We start from the raw sequence: 18,440 nt of genomic DNA on the forward strand, positions 1-18,440 counted from the left end.
GGATAAAGGGAGAACATGCAAACACCACATGAACAGTGACTATACCAAAATGTAAACCCAAATCTTCCAAACCTAGGCAGGAAACACCCCATGACAGAGCATCAGTCCATTAAAAGACACCTTTATGTACATGCCCAAACTAACTTACAGTAAACCAATGCAGAGTTAACAAAAACAGATCAGGCCAGGATTTGAACCCAAAACTATGGAATTGTGAAGTAGCAGTACTGACCAGTTCTCAACCATGCTATATATAAACTTTTATTGTATTTTAATTATAATTTTCATTGTACATTTTAACATGCTTTCTATATCATTGTCACAAGTTAAATAAGTAGAAAAATTAAGTTATTCCCACACTGAGAAAAAGAAATGAAAGTTAAAGATGCATAATTTTGGCAAAATGTTATCTCTGTGATCTTTTTCTTTGTTTGGGAACAGTCTTTAGGTTCTCTCCTTTTGCAGATACACACCAAGATAGCCTTTCACTAACTCCACAAAAACTAAGGCAATTAAACATCAGTATTGCTTGAAATGAAAATGGAAATTAGTTTTATATGATACTAGTCCCATCATACACTAATTTCAACACAGAGAAAAAAAAACATTTTTGTAGTTGATACCTACACCACTGGAAATTTCACAGTATTTGATACCTGTTCAATAACTAGGCAAAAAGATAAGTTCCATTCAAAATAGTATCTTATAAAAACAGCCTCATATAAACAAACTGAAGTTCGAACAATGATTTGCAGCCTGCAATTAACTAAACAGTTGCCTTTCATTAAAAGTACTGCAATTATTAAAGTAAAAAGTGTTTTTATTTTATGTAACTCAACATAAAACACATAAATGTTAAAATTCCTTTTTCCTTTATTTACTCCTCAGCTCCAAAGTTTACAATTACAAATGAAACAAATCAGACGTGATTAAAGTGCACATTGCAGACTTTAATTTAAGGGTATTTGGATACACCATGTAGAAATTACAACACTTTTTATACAGGGTCTTCCCCTTTCAGAGCACAGTAATGTTTGGGACAATTGGCATCACAGAGGTTTGTGTTTACTTAGGTGTGTTTCATTGCTTCATTAGTATAGGCATAAGATACCTAGGCTTGCTCCTACCTACAGACTACTTTTAGAGTCTATAGTTGACAGTATTCAGCATGAGGACAACAGCTGTGCCAGTGAAAGTCAAAGAAGTCATTATGAGGGTGAAAAACAAGAATGAAACCATTGGAGGCATTGGTAGAGGTTTAGGATTACCTAAATTAACTGTCTGGAATAATAAGAAGAAGAAGGTACACCCTAGTTAGCTCAGTAATCACAAAGAGACTGGTATCCCAAGGGAGACTTTGCCTAATTATGATATTTAGATCTCTGTAGTGATTTTTGTTAGAACGGTGCTGATCTGCAGGATGTAAGGGAAAGCTGCATTGAATATCTAAAGGAACAACTTTTGTTGATTGGGGGTAATCAGTTCAAGGTTACATAGTTTAACAGTGGAGAGGCAATGGTTTTCATATTTGTAAATGTGATCAGGCTTAAGGAATTGATGAGAAGTTGAAGCCATAACATTTCAGTATCGTAAAAAGCATTTCCAGAGACATAAAATGAGTCACTCAGGCATTAGGCGGTTCATTATAGTTGCTTTTGTGTTGCTACTTCAACCCATATCATTGATATTCCAAAGCATCAATGATAGCTAATGATATATTACAGATTCTAATAAAATTTGTGACGTTCAGCAAATGTTTATGTACTAGCTTTGCAACCAGCTTCCACTTATTGAACCTGCTGCATTGAACTCTCTGCCAAGTACAGTATATTGCCTATTGTGACATTTATACAGTTGTTTATCATTGCTGGACACATCTTTGCAAATCATAGCAGTAATCTGCCTGGCAAAAATGAAAAGTTTTAGCTGTCAATCACAATATTATTTTGTTTGGATTTACTTGCTAACAGATGAAACACAACTTAGTGTAAGATAGCTGTTTCACGTTGTTTTGCAGAAATTGGAGTGTGGAGTTGCATAGCAGTATGTCTGGTAAGAATGCAGAGAGGACCTTTGATAATAGCCAGCTGTATTTGTTTCTTTGGCTGGAATATAAAATGAACAAGTTAATTAATTGAATTCTTTATTGAGATTGGATCTTTTCCCACCTTAGCTAGAGCTAACCCAATGCATAAATGCAGAAGGTGTTAACTTAGCTATCCAGCAGTTCATACAAATAAAGTCTCCACTTTGTACTATAGCAATCCATCCCAATAAGTGCAGGTGCCAATATGATTTTATTACTTTATAATAAGTGTCAGTTATTGATGTACATTTTAATGGTCTCTTTGTAGCACCGTGTGCTTTAAATGCAATAGCCTGTGTTAATGAGAATAATTTTAAATAACAAGTACAACTAGTCATCTATTCATTTTGTAATACATGTTGTTATTGTTAAAAGTGTGTAATGTGTATTTAATCGGTGACAACACTATATCCGTGCTATAGTAGTAGAATTAAGCAAACTAAGTCAAATTCAAGCTTTTTTTTACAGTCTGTGATCAGGAGTACTATTGTGACAGTAGGGGATGCAAACAAATAAGAAAATACAAGAAAAAATGTTAATTGTTTTCACTAAAAATGAAAATAAGCAATTACTAACAGAGGACTGAATTGTTCACCTTTCATTTTTTTTTTGGTTTTGAGTTAAAAAAAAAAAAAATTGAAAAATTTTATTTATATTTATATATATATATATATATATATATATATATATGTGTGTGTGTTAGAGAGAGAATAAACAGTTTTCTATTGAATCTGTTTTTCAGTTGTGGCTAGCTTTGGCTTCACTTTGCGTTCTGGATCAGGACCATGTTGACAGACTTTCCTCAGGAAGATGGATGGGTAAAGATGGACAACAGAAACAAATGGTGAGATTTTTAAACATTATCATGTTCTGAACTTGATCCGACTGAAAAGTCCAAGTAAATGTTTAACACTCACCACAGTTTAAGAACATTATTTTAAATAAATCTGTTATGTGACAGCATGATTATATATTGTATCATTTGTAAAGATACATTTTGAACACTCCTAAAGTTTGATCTGTGAAGAAGTAATTTGTGTGCCTGGTTTTAGTTATTCTCACATTATGAATTCTTAACAGCCTATGTGTGACAACCATGATGATGGAGAAACTGCTGCTATCATCTTGTGCAATGCATGTGGAAATCTTTGTACAGACTGTGATCGATTCCTGCATCTTCACAGGCGAACTCGCACACACCAGAGACAAGTAAGTGCGTTTATTGAATCCACTTTAAAATCCCTAATTTCTTCTTTTTACATAGTCATATATTCTATAATTCTGATGAGACTTCTGAGTTACTCGTTTCTCAAATAATTTTTGTACATAAAGGAGAGAAGTACTAATAATAAATAAATAAAACTGAGTTGTATTTTAGTTTCTAGTGTATGCATGCCAATATAACTGTGCATTGTGGTTATTATATGCAAAAGAACAGCAGAAATTGTTCTTCCAGTGTCAAAAATATCTACTTAAAATGCCTAGAATGGCAGTAAAAGAAGTAAGTAATAATTGGTGATGAACAAAACAGCCAAGTTTCGCTTTATATACTGGTTTGCAAATCTGAGGCTAAAATTAGTTTGTATGTGATTTTGCAATCGCAAAACACAACTCAGTAATGAGCTTTTTTGGGTTGCTGAAGGTTTTATGGGGTGGAAAATAGAATATTTCTCTCTAAAACCTAATTCACACTTTTGCATTTACCTGCATTTTTTCCACTGCTGCATAACACAGTTAGTTTACAGCACACCAGTAAGATCAGTTACATTTGATGGCTCTCATTTAGACCACCAAAAAGAGTATAACTTTTTGTGTATAAATGCTGCATATTTACCAAATGCAGACTCAGAAAAATGTGTCATCGTGCACAATACTGTGTGTTCTCCACAGAACAAAAACACAACAGGAACAGTGCCCCTTGCTGTTACCTACCAACTTCCCTTTCCTGTTTCTAGATTCCACCCAATGAAGCAGAAGATAACACATGCTCAATTTGCTATGGAAAAACATAAGTATTGTTTCAGTCTGTGACGCATCTTTAGAGTTGCAGTTTCCAAGAATTTCAGCATAATTGTTAGAGAGTATAATACAAAAACATAGATCTCATTGCTTTTTTTAAACTAGAGAGTTTTATTTAAAGAGTAAGTGATGCATGCAGTTATGATTGAGGCCACTTTGGCGAAAAACTTTCGAACTTAAAATTCCCCAACTTCACACATACCACATTACCAAACAATTTGTATTAAGTCAAGTAGTGTACCTACTTAATTTCCTAAGAGTTTTTCTCTAATATAATCATTAAGAAACAGATTTATTTCATCTTTTAATCACTATGTCAGATTTTCATTTGGTCAAAAGTTTACAAGGCATCACATTATCATTTGGTGGCCTCCTAATTACTTAACCTGAAGCAAATGATTGGTATAGCCTTCCACAAGTTTCTCACCAGAAATTTTTATTTTGCCAGAATTTTAGTCCATTCCTCCTGACAGAACTGATGTAATAGCGTTAAGAGCATGGACCTCCATGCTCAAAGACACGTTTCATTAGTTCAGTTCACAGATTTTGCATAGGGTTCAGGTCAGTGCTTTCTGATTGCACTTCAGTACTGTCTCATTGTTGTCTGCAAGCTATTTCATTACAACTATGACAATATGCTTGGGATCACTGTCCTGTTGGAAGACCCATTTGCAATTAACTTTTTTGGCTGTAATGTCTTGGAAGTGTTGCTTCATAATTTCCAGATAGTGCTCCTTCTTCGTGATGCCATCTACTTTATGAGGTGCACCAGTCCCTATTCCAGCAACAACCGCATGATGCTATGCTGCACAGTTGGGATTGCGTTCTTGTGTTTTAGAGATTAACACTTCAGCCTCCATGCATTCCACTGATCATTATGCTCAAACAATTCAAATTTAATTTTGTCTGACCAAAGAACAACACTCCTCCAAAAGGCTTTGTCCTGGTGAGAAACTGCAAATTCTACTGTAGCTTTTTATTTCAGTTTTGCAGTAATGGTTTCTTCCTTGATTGATAACCTTTCAGATCATGGCGATGATATTTTCACTTATTAGTGATTGATGACACTTTTGTTCCTGCTGTCTCCAACTCCTGTACCATTTCCTTGATGTCATCTGAGGGCTCGGCTGAACCTTTTTGAAACAAATTTTGTTCATTCCTGAGAGTCAATTTGTGCCTTCTTCCTGAACAATATATACTCCCAAGCTTTTAATATTTTCATACAATTGATTGTACAGTTGCTCCTAATACATTCAACCTTTTGGAGATGGCCCCTAAGGGGCAACTCGACTTGTAAAGATCTAAAATTTTCCCACTAAGTTCTTAAATCATTTCCTTTGATTTCCTCATTGTCTTAACCACAAGAAGGCAGTGGCTCTGCAGGTAGGCTCTTGTATACAGCCACAGGTGTCCCAATTAACCATTAATTATGACAGCAACTCAATCTACCTAAAATAATTACTTGAATTCATGGAGTCATACATCCATCCATGCTGTTAAAGAGACAGTCAACCTGGTATGTTTAAACTTTTTTAGCTGCTGAAGTGCTTCTAGACAGTCACTAACTAAACATAATTTTTTTTTTTTTTTTTGCAAATAGAAACCTTTAAGTTTCACTACACATTCCATTTGTACTTCCATTTTCTATATAAATAAATAGGTGTTGATGTACTTGAAAAACGTGACTTTTAAAAAAGATATTCTTTCTTTCCCTAGCCCTCAGGAATACTTTAAAGATGATTGCACAATTACAATCCAGTCAAATCTAGTTCAGTTAGTAACTCCCCAATGACTTCAATGCAGTTTGCAGAGTTTGGCGATATTTGTGAAAACCTCAGTGATTTCTCCAAACTTGAGGTGAAGCGAACACTGTGGAGTTTGCTCATCATTAGTGAGAACTACCTCTGCAATAAAACTTAAGCTTGTTGACAGTCCAAAATTTATCGCAAAAGGAAGTGAAACTCAAGCGTGAACTCCTTGATGCACCACTTCACTCTTTAGACAACATGGATTTGTTATCTGTATTGAAAAACCAGTATGTATTTTTGCTCCTTTAATGTAAGTGCTACAGTCTAATATAACTGTTTTCCAGAAGACATTCCCAGATGAAAATTGTGTCCCACAGTGAACGCATCCTACAGGGAAAGTTTTGTTATTAATATTAAAATGTTACTCAGCTGGTTGCAGACAAGAAACCTGATACTTTTTTCTGTTTAACATGTAGGTTTTCAAGGAAGAAGAAGAAGCTATTAAAGTGGACCTTCATGAGGGCTGTGGGAGAACCAAACTGTTTTGGTTAATGGCTCTTGCCGATTCAAAAACCATGAAAGCAATGGTGGAGTTCAGAGAGCATACAGGTAAGTCTTCTTTTAGAACGTAGTTGTTATTGGAGTCTTATTTTATTTTCATATTAATTTGATGATGCGGGTGTGCTCCACGCTCCCATTTCCCTTTTGGGAGTCCTTGAAACCCACCACTGTCAGTAATGTAACCGGATGAGCTGGACAATGAGGACACCAAAAGCAAGGGGAAAGGTACAAAGTGCAAACAGTGCTTTTATTAAAACAACAAAACCAGTGTCCAAATAAATAGTGCAGTGCAATCAAAATGTCCATAAATAAATAATCCATTAAAAACAAGTGATATGTGGTGTTTAAAATCCAATAAATCGCTCCAACTAAAACCAAGGTTAAAATACTAGTTGGAAGCAGTCCCTTAAAAAAAAAAAAAAAACCATAGTGCCTTCTTCAGCTGGCGGCTTCCCTGCTTCTCCCATCCAGGCCCTGCACCAGGGGAGTCACCCTACCTGCAGCTGACCACCTCTTCCTGCTGGTCTAGTAGCTTCGTTCAGCTTATCCAGACCGAGACTTGGGTTCCCCAGCGATTAGGGTGCTTATGGGGCTTTAACATCCCAAGCCTCCAACCCCCACCACGATATGCAGTAAGCCGTGAGCAGGAACGCACAAAAAAACTGAATAAAAAAAATTTCAAGTGACGGTGAGATACGAAGAAGGCAGATTCACCAGCGTTTGTGTGTCCGCTTTTATCCCTCCAGATCAGAGAATTTCCAGTTCCATTGTCTCAAAACACCACTCACATCTACAGTTATTCCCAGTTTCAGATAAAAAGTAATCACGTCAGATCTGGGGCAGGGGGTGGGTGTTATATCGTGATTGTGACTGAGAGAATAAAAGTGGAAAACAACGCTAACTTTTACAAGTACTATAAATTTACACCTGTTGTTACGGACACGAATCAAATGTATGTTTTTATTGTATAATAACAATAAGAGCAGCTTACTACTCAAAACGGTAAATTTGCCAGGGCGCTGGTTTCGAACTCACAACCTCGGCAAGTCAGCAGATCTTACCGCTGCACCACCGAAGCTGTTGTACTGTACTTGCACCTTTTGTGAAAGTGTTTATTTGATATTTGTCTATCAGCCTTCACACATTATATAGTTCATGTCTACATTTAGTCATTTATTACTAAAACATGAAAAAGTTTCTGTTTTAACGATGTGTTTACATACAAATCAAATTATTTCCCCTTACAATTTTGGGTAGCTCACTCCCAGATAATCAATCAAAGCAGGAACTGGGAGAACTTCTTGCCCATTCTGAGGCAATTGGGGGCATGTTATAGCAGGCTGCTTGGGCTTATCGGCACATTTACAAGACAAAAGAGGCTGACGGAGAGGTGCAAAGGAATTTAATGTGGGCCGTATTTACGAGTTTTTTTGTAGGCTCTGGTAGTTCTAGTGTTAAGCCGCAAGTGTAGCCATTATTATTTAAAACTGGCCTGTTATTCTAAACCCCGTAACTGATATATCACAATTAAGTGAACTGTTCTGCATAATTTTGTATATGATAACAAAAAGTGAGTGCCACTCAATATGTCTTCCTAAAGGCTGTGTTAGTATGATAATGTGATCTTTATTTTCTTATAGTAGGTGCAGTGGCATGCAAAAGTTGGGGCCCCCTTGCGTAAAATGTCTGATACTATGAATAGTTAAGTGAGTAGAAGATGAACTGATCACCAAAAGGCATAAAGTTAAAGATGACACATTTCTTTAATATTTTTAGCAAGATTACATTTTTGTTTCCATCATTCATCAGTACATACAGTAATCCCTCGCTATATCGCTCTTCGCCTTTCGCGGCTTCACTCCATCGCGGATTTTATATGTAAGCATATTTAAATATATATCGCGGATTTTTTGCTGGTTCGCGGATTTCTGCAGACAATGGGTGTTTTAATTTCTGGTACATGCTTCCTCAGTTGGTTTGCCCAGTTGATTTCATACAAGGGACGCTATTGGCAGATGGCTGAGAAGCTACCCAGCTTACTTTTCTCTCTCTCTTGCGCTGACTTTCTGTTATCCTGACGTAGGGGGATTGAGGGGGCTGTTCGCACACCTAGACGATATGGACGCTCGTCTAAAAATGCTGAAAGATTATCTTCACGTTGCTATCTTTTGTGCAGCTGCTTCCTGAAACGACATGCTGCACAGTGCTTCGCATACTTAAAAGCTCGAAGGGCACATATTGATTTTCTTTTGAAAAACAAACTCTGTCTCTCTCTATCTCTCTTTCTCTGCTCCTGACGGAGGGGGTGTGAGCTGCCGCCTTCAACAGCTTTGTGCCGCGGTGCTTCGCATACTTAAGCCAAACAGCCCTATGAACTCCTTTGAAGAGGAAGATATGTTTGCATTCTTTTAATTGTGAGACGGAACTGTCATCTCTGTCTTGTCATGGAGCACAGTTTAAACTTTTGAAAAAGAGACAAATGTTTGTTTGCAGTGTTTGAATAACGTTCCTGTCTCTCTACAACCCCTGTGTTTCTGCGCAAATCTGTGACCCAAGCATGACAATATAAAAATAACCATATAAACATATGGTTTCTACTTCGTGGATTTTCTTATTTCGCGGGTGGCTCTGGAACGCAACCCCCGCGATGGAGGAGGGATTACTGTAATACCAAAAAATTTAAAAGGACCTGCAGCAAAAGTTTGGTCACCTGATATGGTCAGTACTTAGTAACACCCCTTTGGCAAGTATCACAGCTTGTGCTCACTTAACTATTCACAGTACAAGACATTTTAAGCAAGGGTGAACAAATGTTTACATGCCACTATCCTCTGATACAGAGAACACCCCACAAAACCTGCTGTTTTAGAGGAGCTCTGACCCAGTTGACTAGCCATCACAAAAATGCCTGTGTAATGAGGGAATCCATGTCACTTCACCTGTCAGTGTATTTAGTGTTGTGGCTGATTGCTGTATATTCTATGTATATACAGTTCTCTCCACAATTATTGGCACACCTGGTAAAGATGAGTAAAAATCATTGAAGAAAATGAAAGAAATACAACTTTTAACTGAGGTAAATTTATTCAGAGTTAAAAATCTTTACAAAAATAATTTTTAACAAACCTACATGTTTCACATTTATTGGCACCTCTGTATTTAATACTTTTACTGTCTGTCTTTGCCAATAAAACAGTCTTCCCCTATAACATTTTATAAGTTTGGACAATATAGAGCAATCTGAAACCATTCCCCTTTACACAATCTCTCCAGGTTATCCAGGTTCATTCCTCTCTTGTGTACTCTCCTCTTCAGCTCACCACAGATTTCCAGTGGAGTTTAGGCCTGAGGTCTGAGACAGCCATGGCAGAAGCTTAATCTTGTGTTCTTTTAAACATTTTTGGTATAGACAGATGTTTTGGATTATTGTCCTGCTGGAATATCCAAAGATGACCCAGTTTTAGTTTCTTGGCAAAGAGATTTAAAGTAATATCTCCTGGTATTTCATGACCTAAATGATGCCATGTACCCTAACAAGGTTCCCAGGGCCTTTGGACAAAAATCAGCACCAAAAACATCACAGAATATCCATCATACTTGACATTGGGGATCAGTTTCATTATAGCCATCTTTCTTACTTTATAATCTCCAGACTCTTACGTTTGTGAATGAGTGATAGGAAAGGCTTTTTTCTAGTATGTCTTCCAAATAATCTGTTTGCATGGAGGTGGCACCTGATGGTAGTTTTGGAGACTTGGTGTCCCCAAAATCCTACATTTTCTGTGTTTCTCCAACAGTGATCCTTGGGGATTGTTTCCTCTCTTACCATCCTACTCACTGTGTGTGAGGAAAAATAAACTTGAGTCCTGTTTCAGGCAAGTTGGTAATAGTTTCAATTGATTTTGAGCTTTTTAATTATTACCCTAATTGTAGATTTTTTGGCATTTTAAGGCAAGTAGCTATTTTTTGTAGACATTCTTTGGCTTATGAAGGTCAATACACTTTTCTCTTATTTGAATTGTGTGTTTTTATTTTATTATGTTGATAAACGAATGTGGGAATATGGTCTCTGTGCCACCTCATTATTTATACCACTGTGAAGCAGTAAGTCATGGATTACTGCTTGAAAGTTTCAACACGAAATGATCAATTTAAAAATGTAAGATATAAATGGAACATACATAGGAGCAATAAACCTATCCATTACTAAGGTACTGACATCAACTATTAAACCAACAAAGTCAAATGGAAAAGCTATGTGAGGTCAATGAAAGGGAAGTAAGCAAATCAAAACAGAGCATGGATACTGTCGCGTTTGGTTCACAGAATTGCACAGAAACACAGGAGATTGTAGAGACAGGAACTTTATTCAAACACTTCAAACAAACATGTCTCTTTCAGAAGTAAAACGAGCTCAGTATGCACTTAGTTCTCGTTTAAAAGAAAAGGCAAACATCATAGGGGAGCATAAAGGGAGTGGGACCTGCAACAGCAGCAGAGGATGTCTGGAGGAGAGAGAAACAAAGCAATCGGCCGAAAGGACAGGTGCTGCTCAGGCTTTTAAGTATGTGTACCGCCCCGCGAGAAACATATCACGCAACAGAGCAGCCGCAAGTAAGGGAGCAATGTGAAGGTATTCTATCTGTGTTTTTAAGAGTGGGTGTCTTCTAGGGGTGCGTTCAGCCCCCCTGCTCACAATACATTTTAGCAGGTATGAAAACAAAAGCATACTATGTGCCTGCCCGCCCACTAAGGTCCTCTGATTCTGGTAATCTTGTTGTGCCCCTCACTAATCTACACTCTATGGGTGACAGGGCCTTCAGCTGTATAGCGCCCAGACTCTGGAATGACCTACCAAAATTAATCAGGTCAGCTGACTCCATGAATTCTTTTAAAAAACAACTCAAAACTCATCTGTTCAGGAAGGCTTTTAGCTCTACTTGACTTTATTACCTTTCTCTCAGTTTACTTCTCTGTCAAGATGCCAATGTAACCTGTATGTGTGTGCTAGACCATCAATTATGGTGTCTGTTTTTTTTTTCAGAATTTACTGTCTTAATCTTCTTTATTTATTTATCTGGTTTGTACAATGCTATATACTGTATATTCTGCCGTTCTTTATTATATTCTGTAAGTGCCTTGAGCATGGGAAAGGCGCTATATAAATAAAATGTATTATTATTATTTATTATTACTATGTAATAACACAGGCAAATTAGTTAGCTGAAGGTAAAAGACACAAGATTAGAAAATGCTATAATGCATAACTAACTCTTCAGTTTACAAGTTCTGTAGTAGATAATGATGAAGAGAGACACTTTGGTGTCTTGTGTTCTCAAAAATTGGCAGGCAATAGCATGAAATCTGACTAAGATGGCAAACTAAATCATTGCAATCCAACCATGGGGAGAAGCAACTAGCTTGGTTTTTCAGATGAAACTCAAGAAATACTGGGCACTGAAAACTACTTCCATGGCAAAAACAACATTTGTGACCACCAAAGCACCAATAGCCTCATATTAAATCACTTACTGTGTGACATGATAGCAAGTAGTAAATACTTCTACTTTAATTGATATGGTGTCAACTGTGATTGATCAAGCAACTGCCTTAATCGTAAAAGCCACTCCACTATCTAACCACACATTTTTTCAAGAGACCAATCAAATGAGCTAAAGGAACAGATTATTAGTTAAATAAAAGATAAATGTGTTGCAAGTGGAAAAGGCAAATAATAGCAGATAAGAATGCGTATTAATTGTTTATATTTTATCAATACATTGTTGAGTCATTTATTGACAATTTCCCCTTTTGTAAATATCTCACAAATATAAAATGGCTGACCCACCTTTCAGGATAACAGACTCCTACCTGACTGAAGCAGGAATATTTAAGCATCTACACTCATGGTGCACATACTGTGGCAGGGAAATGGGATGGGTTACATGCACTTTTCAAAAGAGCCACACTTAATGCTCTCTTGGATGCACTGCATTCAACACAAATAAGCCATGGCATCAAAGCAGTTGATTGTTGAACTGAATTTTGTTCTTTATGTCATGTAATTGGACTTTTCTATAATAGAATATTGCCTATGTTTAAGTTAATTTTAGGAGTTAAGTATTGGTAAGCCTGCAATGTCCTTTTGAAATATTGTAGTGACCACTTGTTTGTTTGAAAGAATAGCAAATATTTATTACACACTTGCTTGGTCTCACGTTTAAGTAAGATTTATATAATATTATAAGTTTAGTTGTAACAGTAGTCATGGTTGAATTGTAAATATATTTTTGTTTCTTGAATAAACAATTCTCCCACGAAAGATTTTTTTCTGTACTGAAAATTGTATTGTCTTGTTTACTGAAAATGCATTTTTGTCAGTGGTGATAATTGTAATTCTGTTTTCCAGTGTTGAGAAGTTACTTTAATAGACTGAGAAAAAAACCTGACGAAAGTCGTTTAAATGGATGATAAGTTGAATGGTAGTTTCAGTGTGTTTTTTGAACATAGAACATTTTTGAGATGCATGACAAAGTGTATTATATTGAAATAAGTGAGAAATCGTTTTCCAACTATAGTAGAGAGACTATTTTTTAAATTTCTTTTCCAAATGGTTTTGTATTAATGATGCATCCAGGATTTGCTCATTGTTTAGTATGGGGATAAATTGTTATTCTGGTAGGAATCAATTTCAGTGTTCACTCACTTCCTGTCATTGAAATCACTATAATGTATTCTAAACATACTGCTTAGTAATTGTGGGTTTTAGATTCCCCCAAGACTTTTTTATTTTATTGGATTTTCCAATGCAATTAAATACTTTACTTATCTGGAGTACATTTTTGCACTTGTAGGAAAGCCTGCCTCCAGCACCTCAGAAGCCTGTCGGTTCTGTGGATCACGGAATGGAACAGAATTGTCATCAGTTGGAAGTGTCTGTTCAGATGCTGACTGCCAGGTGGGTAATATGTCATCATCAATGCATTTTTAGAGGATATCTTGTTGTTGTTTTTTTTCCCCAAGTTTCCATCGACCAGTCTAGTGAGAAAAAGTAAAATTTTTAAATAGTCACTTTTTTTTTTTAAATAAAGTGATACTGGAAAATTGAAGAAAGTTTACATAACAGACCAAATGGCCATTAATAAATTGTATTTAATCAACACTTGCTGTTATTTTATCATGTTCATAACATAGTATTAGTAATTTGTTTTTTCAGGGCATTAGTATAGGAATGCACAGTGAGGTTTAATATTAAATTATATTTTAAAAATTCCTTGTTTTCACAGGAGTATGCAAAAATTGCTTGTAGCAAGACTCACCCATGTGGCCATCCATGTGGAGGTGTTAAAAATGAAGACCGTTGTCTACCTTGTCTGCATGGCTGTGACAAAAGTATGTCATGCCTTAAACAGGATGCTGATGATATGTGCATGATCTGTTTTACAGAGGCACTATCAGCAGCCCCCGCAGTTCAGGTAAGGCCATTGCTGCAAGTGTTTATTAAAGTCATTACCTTTGAAAGGACTGTAAGATGAGTTAAGATACCTTATGTACTGTAAGTGTGCATGAAAGAATGAGAGTGAATGTATTCAGATATACATGACATTACAAGAAAATGTTTCTACTTACTCAATTTGACTCAAAAATGTATTTTTAATAAGAATAAGTAATGTTTTTTTAAATTTTACTACTAGGTAAGTGAAGGATTATTGGAGCCTTATTTTGGGTTATATGGTTAATATTGAATGACATTAGCACTATTAATCATTAAATATAACAATTGACCAGAGCACAGAATTACAATAAACATGAATAAACAATATGAGTATGAAAAACAATTATTTTGATTTATCTTTCTATTTTCTAAACCTTCCTATTCCTATCAGGTTTGAAAGAATGTTGAAACCCTGCACCAACATTATGGAGATGCACCCAATTCTGCATTACCAATAAAAAGCTTTTGTGATAGATTATAAATGAAAGCAGACCTAACTGGTCTAACTAACTGTGCTTGCTTTTAATCAGTGAAATGGTCATGCTTGTTTTAGGCTATGGGCTGAATCTCAAACCACGGAGGTGTTGTTTTGTTTTTTTGTTTTGTTTTTGTTTTTTTGGTTTTTAAACCAACCAAGTATTATTCTCCATTTCCGTAATGCACTGGTTTTTGATAGAATGTCAACTTGCTTGCATACACACCAAATATAAAAATCTATGTCAACTTTTTAAAGTAAGGAGCTCACAAATTAATAGATATCAAAGCATTTTGAGGTTAAATACAACAAATGGTACACAGGTGATTTGTACACAGCAGTAGTCTAGTATGATGGCATATAATACCCAAATTAATGCATAGCGAAATAGCTTTCAGAGGTGTACAGCAGACAAAAAAAGTTGAGCATGAAAATCATCCTTGTATTTGCTGGACAGTAAGCACTTTATAAAACTTTCATTTTTAAAACATGCTGTTTTTTTTGCTAATGAGATAATGATGCATTTAATATCCAAAATTAATACGATAGATTGATACCAGTTGATGAAGTTTTTAGTATAATTTGGAAAAATATGCTCTACGGCTACCTTGTTATCCCTTTGGATTGCTACCTTTCAATATTTGTTTGCAATACAGAATGCAGAATATCTTTAGCAAAAAGAAACATGGTAATGTCCTTTATCAACATTTATACGCCTTTTCCAGTATCTATTATAAATATGACAGACTGTTTTCTTCAATTAAACATGGCTTTGGCAGATAATATGGTTCAAATTAAATTATTTGAAATGTAATTTATATTTAAATAAACTGACAACAGTTGTCATATGTGATGAAAGATGATAATGTTGTTTAGTAAAATGGTTAGATTTTTCCAATTTGAAGTAATTCCAATTTTCTCTCCCTCTCTTTTTTTTGACAGCTGGATTGCAGTCATGTCTTTCACCTTAATTGCTGTAGACGTGTTTTAGAAAACAGGTGGCTTGGCCCAAGAATAACATTTGGATTTATGTCATGTCCCATTTGTAAGGTAAAGAAATTTCAAATACAGTAGTAAGTGACAGTTTGAAATAGTAATACTGAATTGGTATATGGAATAATATATTTAATTATTGTCTGTGTTACCTCTTTTAAACAAAATACCACAGATAAATTGAAAAAATATTTTTATATCATCATGTTTGATCAGTGTTCTCAGAGCTCTGCTATTTCATAAAATAATCATAAGTGAAAATTTTGAAATGCAATTTTGGTTTTACTGAGTTTGTATTTTCTAGAACAAAATCAATCATCATGTATTAAAAGACTTGCTGGATCCTATTAAAGAGCTGTATGAGGATGTAAGACGTAAAGCTCTCATGAGGTTGGAATATGAAGGACTTCATAAGAGTGAGGCTATAACTACAGCCGGTGCGCGTTTCCACAATGATCCTGCTGGCTTTGCAATGAACAGATATGCTTACTATGTATGCTACAAGTGCAAAAAGGTTAGTATTGCACAGCATGTTATCCTCTTGTAACGTTTTGAACAATTCTTTTGAAATTAATAATTCCAAATATCTATTTAGTTTTTGTGAGTATTAATTTATTTTGAACACTGATAAAATACAACCCCAGTTCCAAAAAAGTTGGGATGCTCTGTGAAATGTAAATAAAAACAGAACGCAATGGTTTGCAAATCTCATACACCTATACATGTGCTATGTTTTCTTAGACATTTTACTATTTCCTGAAAAATATTTGTTCATTCTAAATTTGATGGCAGCAACACGTCAGAAAAGTTGATACGAGGGCAATGAAAGGTTGGAAAAGTAAGTGGTACTAAAAACAGCTGGAGGAACATTTTGCAACTATTTAGGTTAATTGGCGACCAGTCTATAACATAATTGGGTATAAAAAGAGCATCTTAGAGAGGCAGAGTCTCTCAGAAGTAAAAATGGGCAGAGGTTCACCAGTCTGCAAAAAACTGCATCCAGAAATTGTGGAACATTTTCAGAATAATGTTCCACAATGTAAAATAACATTTTAATATCTCATTGTCTACAGTACATAAATTCATCAAAAGATTGGAGAAATCTCTGTGTGCAAGGGACTAGGCTGCAAATCAATATTGGATGTCTATGATCTTCAGGCACTCCAGCGGCACAGTGTTAAACACAGGCCTAATTCTGTTGTGGAATACGCTGCATGGGCTCAGGAACACTTTCAGAAATCTTTGTCTATAAACACAGTTCGCTGTGCCATCCACAAATGAAAGTTATAGCTCTATCATGCAAAGCAGAAGCCATATATGAATATGATCCTGAAACGCCAAAGGTCAGTTAAAATGGACTGAGGCAAAGTGGAAAATTGTTCTGTGTTCAGACAAATCAAAATTTGAAATCCTTTTTGGAAAACGGGGACGCCGCATCCTCCAGACTAAAGAGAGGCTTGTTTGTTATCAGCACTCGGTTCCAAAGCCTGCATCTCTGATGGTATGGGGGTGCATTAGTGCCTATGGAATTGGCATCTTGCACATCTAAAAGGCACCATCAATTCTGAAAGGTATAGACAGGTTTTAGAGCAACGTCTGCTCCTATCCACATGACGTCTTTTTCAGGGAAGCCCTTGTGTATTTCAGCAATACTGCATTTGTTACAACAGCATAACTTCATAGTAGAACAGTGCAGATGCTGAAGTGGCCTGCCAGCAGTCCAGACATGTCACCAGTTGAAAACATTTGGCGCGTCATGAAACGAAAAATATGGCAAAGAAGACCCAGGAATGTTGTGTAGCTAGAATCTTGTATAAGACAAGAGTGAGACAACAACATTCCTCTCCCAAAAGTCCAGCAACTGTTCTCCTCAGTTCCCAGACGTTTATGGACTATTGTTCAAAGAAGAGGGGATGCTACACAGTGGTTAACATGGCCCTGTCCCAACTGTTTTGAGACGTGTTGCTGCCATCAAATTCAAAATTACCTTATTCTTTTCTTAAAATGGTACATTTTCTCAGGTACATATGATATGTATTTTCTGTGTTCTATTGTGAATAAAATATGGATTTATGAGATTTGCAAATCATTGCATTCTGTTTTTATTTATATTTTACATAGCGTCCCAAATTTTCTGGAATGGGGTTGTACATTAGAAAGCCAGTCTGGTACAATAAAGAGATGATTTTAAAAAAAAAACGTGAAGGATTTAAAAAAAATGTTCATGCAAGACTACAAATAAATCAGTTATAACCCATATGTACAAAAAATGCAATGGTGAAATAGATACACACATAGATTTCTACACACCACACTTATTATGAAACTTTATACATATAACTATTGTAACATTAATTAAAAAAAAAGTATTGCTAAAGTATCAGTGACAAAAGTACAGTTTTCCTTATACTTGTTCTGCATTTGTATGATTATTTTTCTTATATTTTAAATATTTCTGTTTAGAAGCCTTCATAAAGCTAGTTATAATATTAAAATAATTAAGCAAAATTAATTAAATTGACAAAAAATAAAGTCAGTATTTCATTACTTATTGCAATGAAATACAAATATTTTAATACTTTTGTGGTGTATGAAGAGTATAAAAATAAGAAAACATGTATAAATAATATTACAATAATTGTTTTTGTGTAACATTTTTATCATTTATTTTATATATTACAGTTCAGGTTGTATAGCTCCGGTCAAACTTCTTTACCAAGTTTCTTATTTTGAAAAATATTATTTATGGTAACCAGCAATAAAAGCCTGTACATTAAAAAAAAAAAGCTGTTATAATAAATATAGAATTATTTTTTTAACAGGTACAAGAAGTAAAAGTGTATCTTCTCTTATATTAAACATTCTTATCAGATAGGTAGTTGCAGCTTTAGGTTTTAGGAAAACAGTGAGGGTCATTCTTTGCTTTGTTTATTTGGTAGGCTTACTTTGGTGGTGAAGCTCGCTGTGATGCAGAAGCTGGCCAAGGTGATGATTATGACCCCCGAGAGCTGATCTGTGGAGCATGTTCTGATGTTTCAAGAGCTCAGGTTTGTCAGTTATTTA

At 35.5% G+C, this 18,440-nt stretch overlaps 1 protein-coding gene and 1 long non-coding RNA gene across 2 annotated transcripts in view; one reads left to right on the forward strand and one right to left on the reverse strand.

Annotated features, from left to right (window-relative positions):
• The window catches only part of mycbp2 (MYC binding protein 2), a 412,376-nt gene that overhangs the window by 377,687 nt on the left and 16,249 nt on the right, over positions 1 to 18,440 (forward strand). Inside the window, 8 exon segments of the mRNA XM_051926880.1 lie at positions 2,829 to 2,930; positions 3,167 to 3,295; positions 6,330 to 6,462; positions 13,269 to 13,372; positions 13,701 to 13,889; positions 15,327 to 15,434; positions 15,682 to 15,891; positions 18,317 to 18,424. Of these exon segments, the coding sequence (XP_051782840.1) occupies positions 2,829 to 2,930; positions 3,167 to 3,295; positions 6,330 to 6,462; positions 13,269 to 13,372; positions 13,701 to 13,889; positions 15,327 to 15,434; positions 15,682 to 15,891; positions 18,317 to 18,424 (1,083 nt within the window).
• Positions 13,361 to 18,440, reverse strand: part of LOC127527640 (uncharacterized) — a 34,001-nt gene continuing 28,921 nt past the window's right edge. Inside the window, exon 3 of the long non-coding RNA XR_007934825.1 lies at positions 13,361 to 13,452. This is a non-coding gene — a long non-coding RNA (uncharacterized LOC127527640). The remainder of the gene's footprint in view (positions 13,453 to 18,440) is intronic.

This window comes from Erpetoichthys calabaricus, chromosome 4 (assembly GCF_900747795.2).
Source record: "Erpetoichthys calabaricus chromosome 4, fErpCal1.3, whole genome shotgun sequence".
NCBI lineage: Eukaryota > Metazoa > Chordata > Cladistia > Polypteriformes > Polypteridae > Erpetoichthys > Erpetoichthys calabaricus.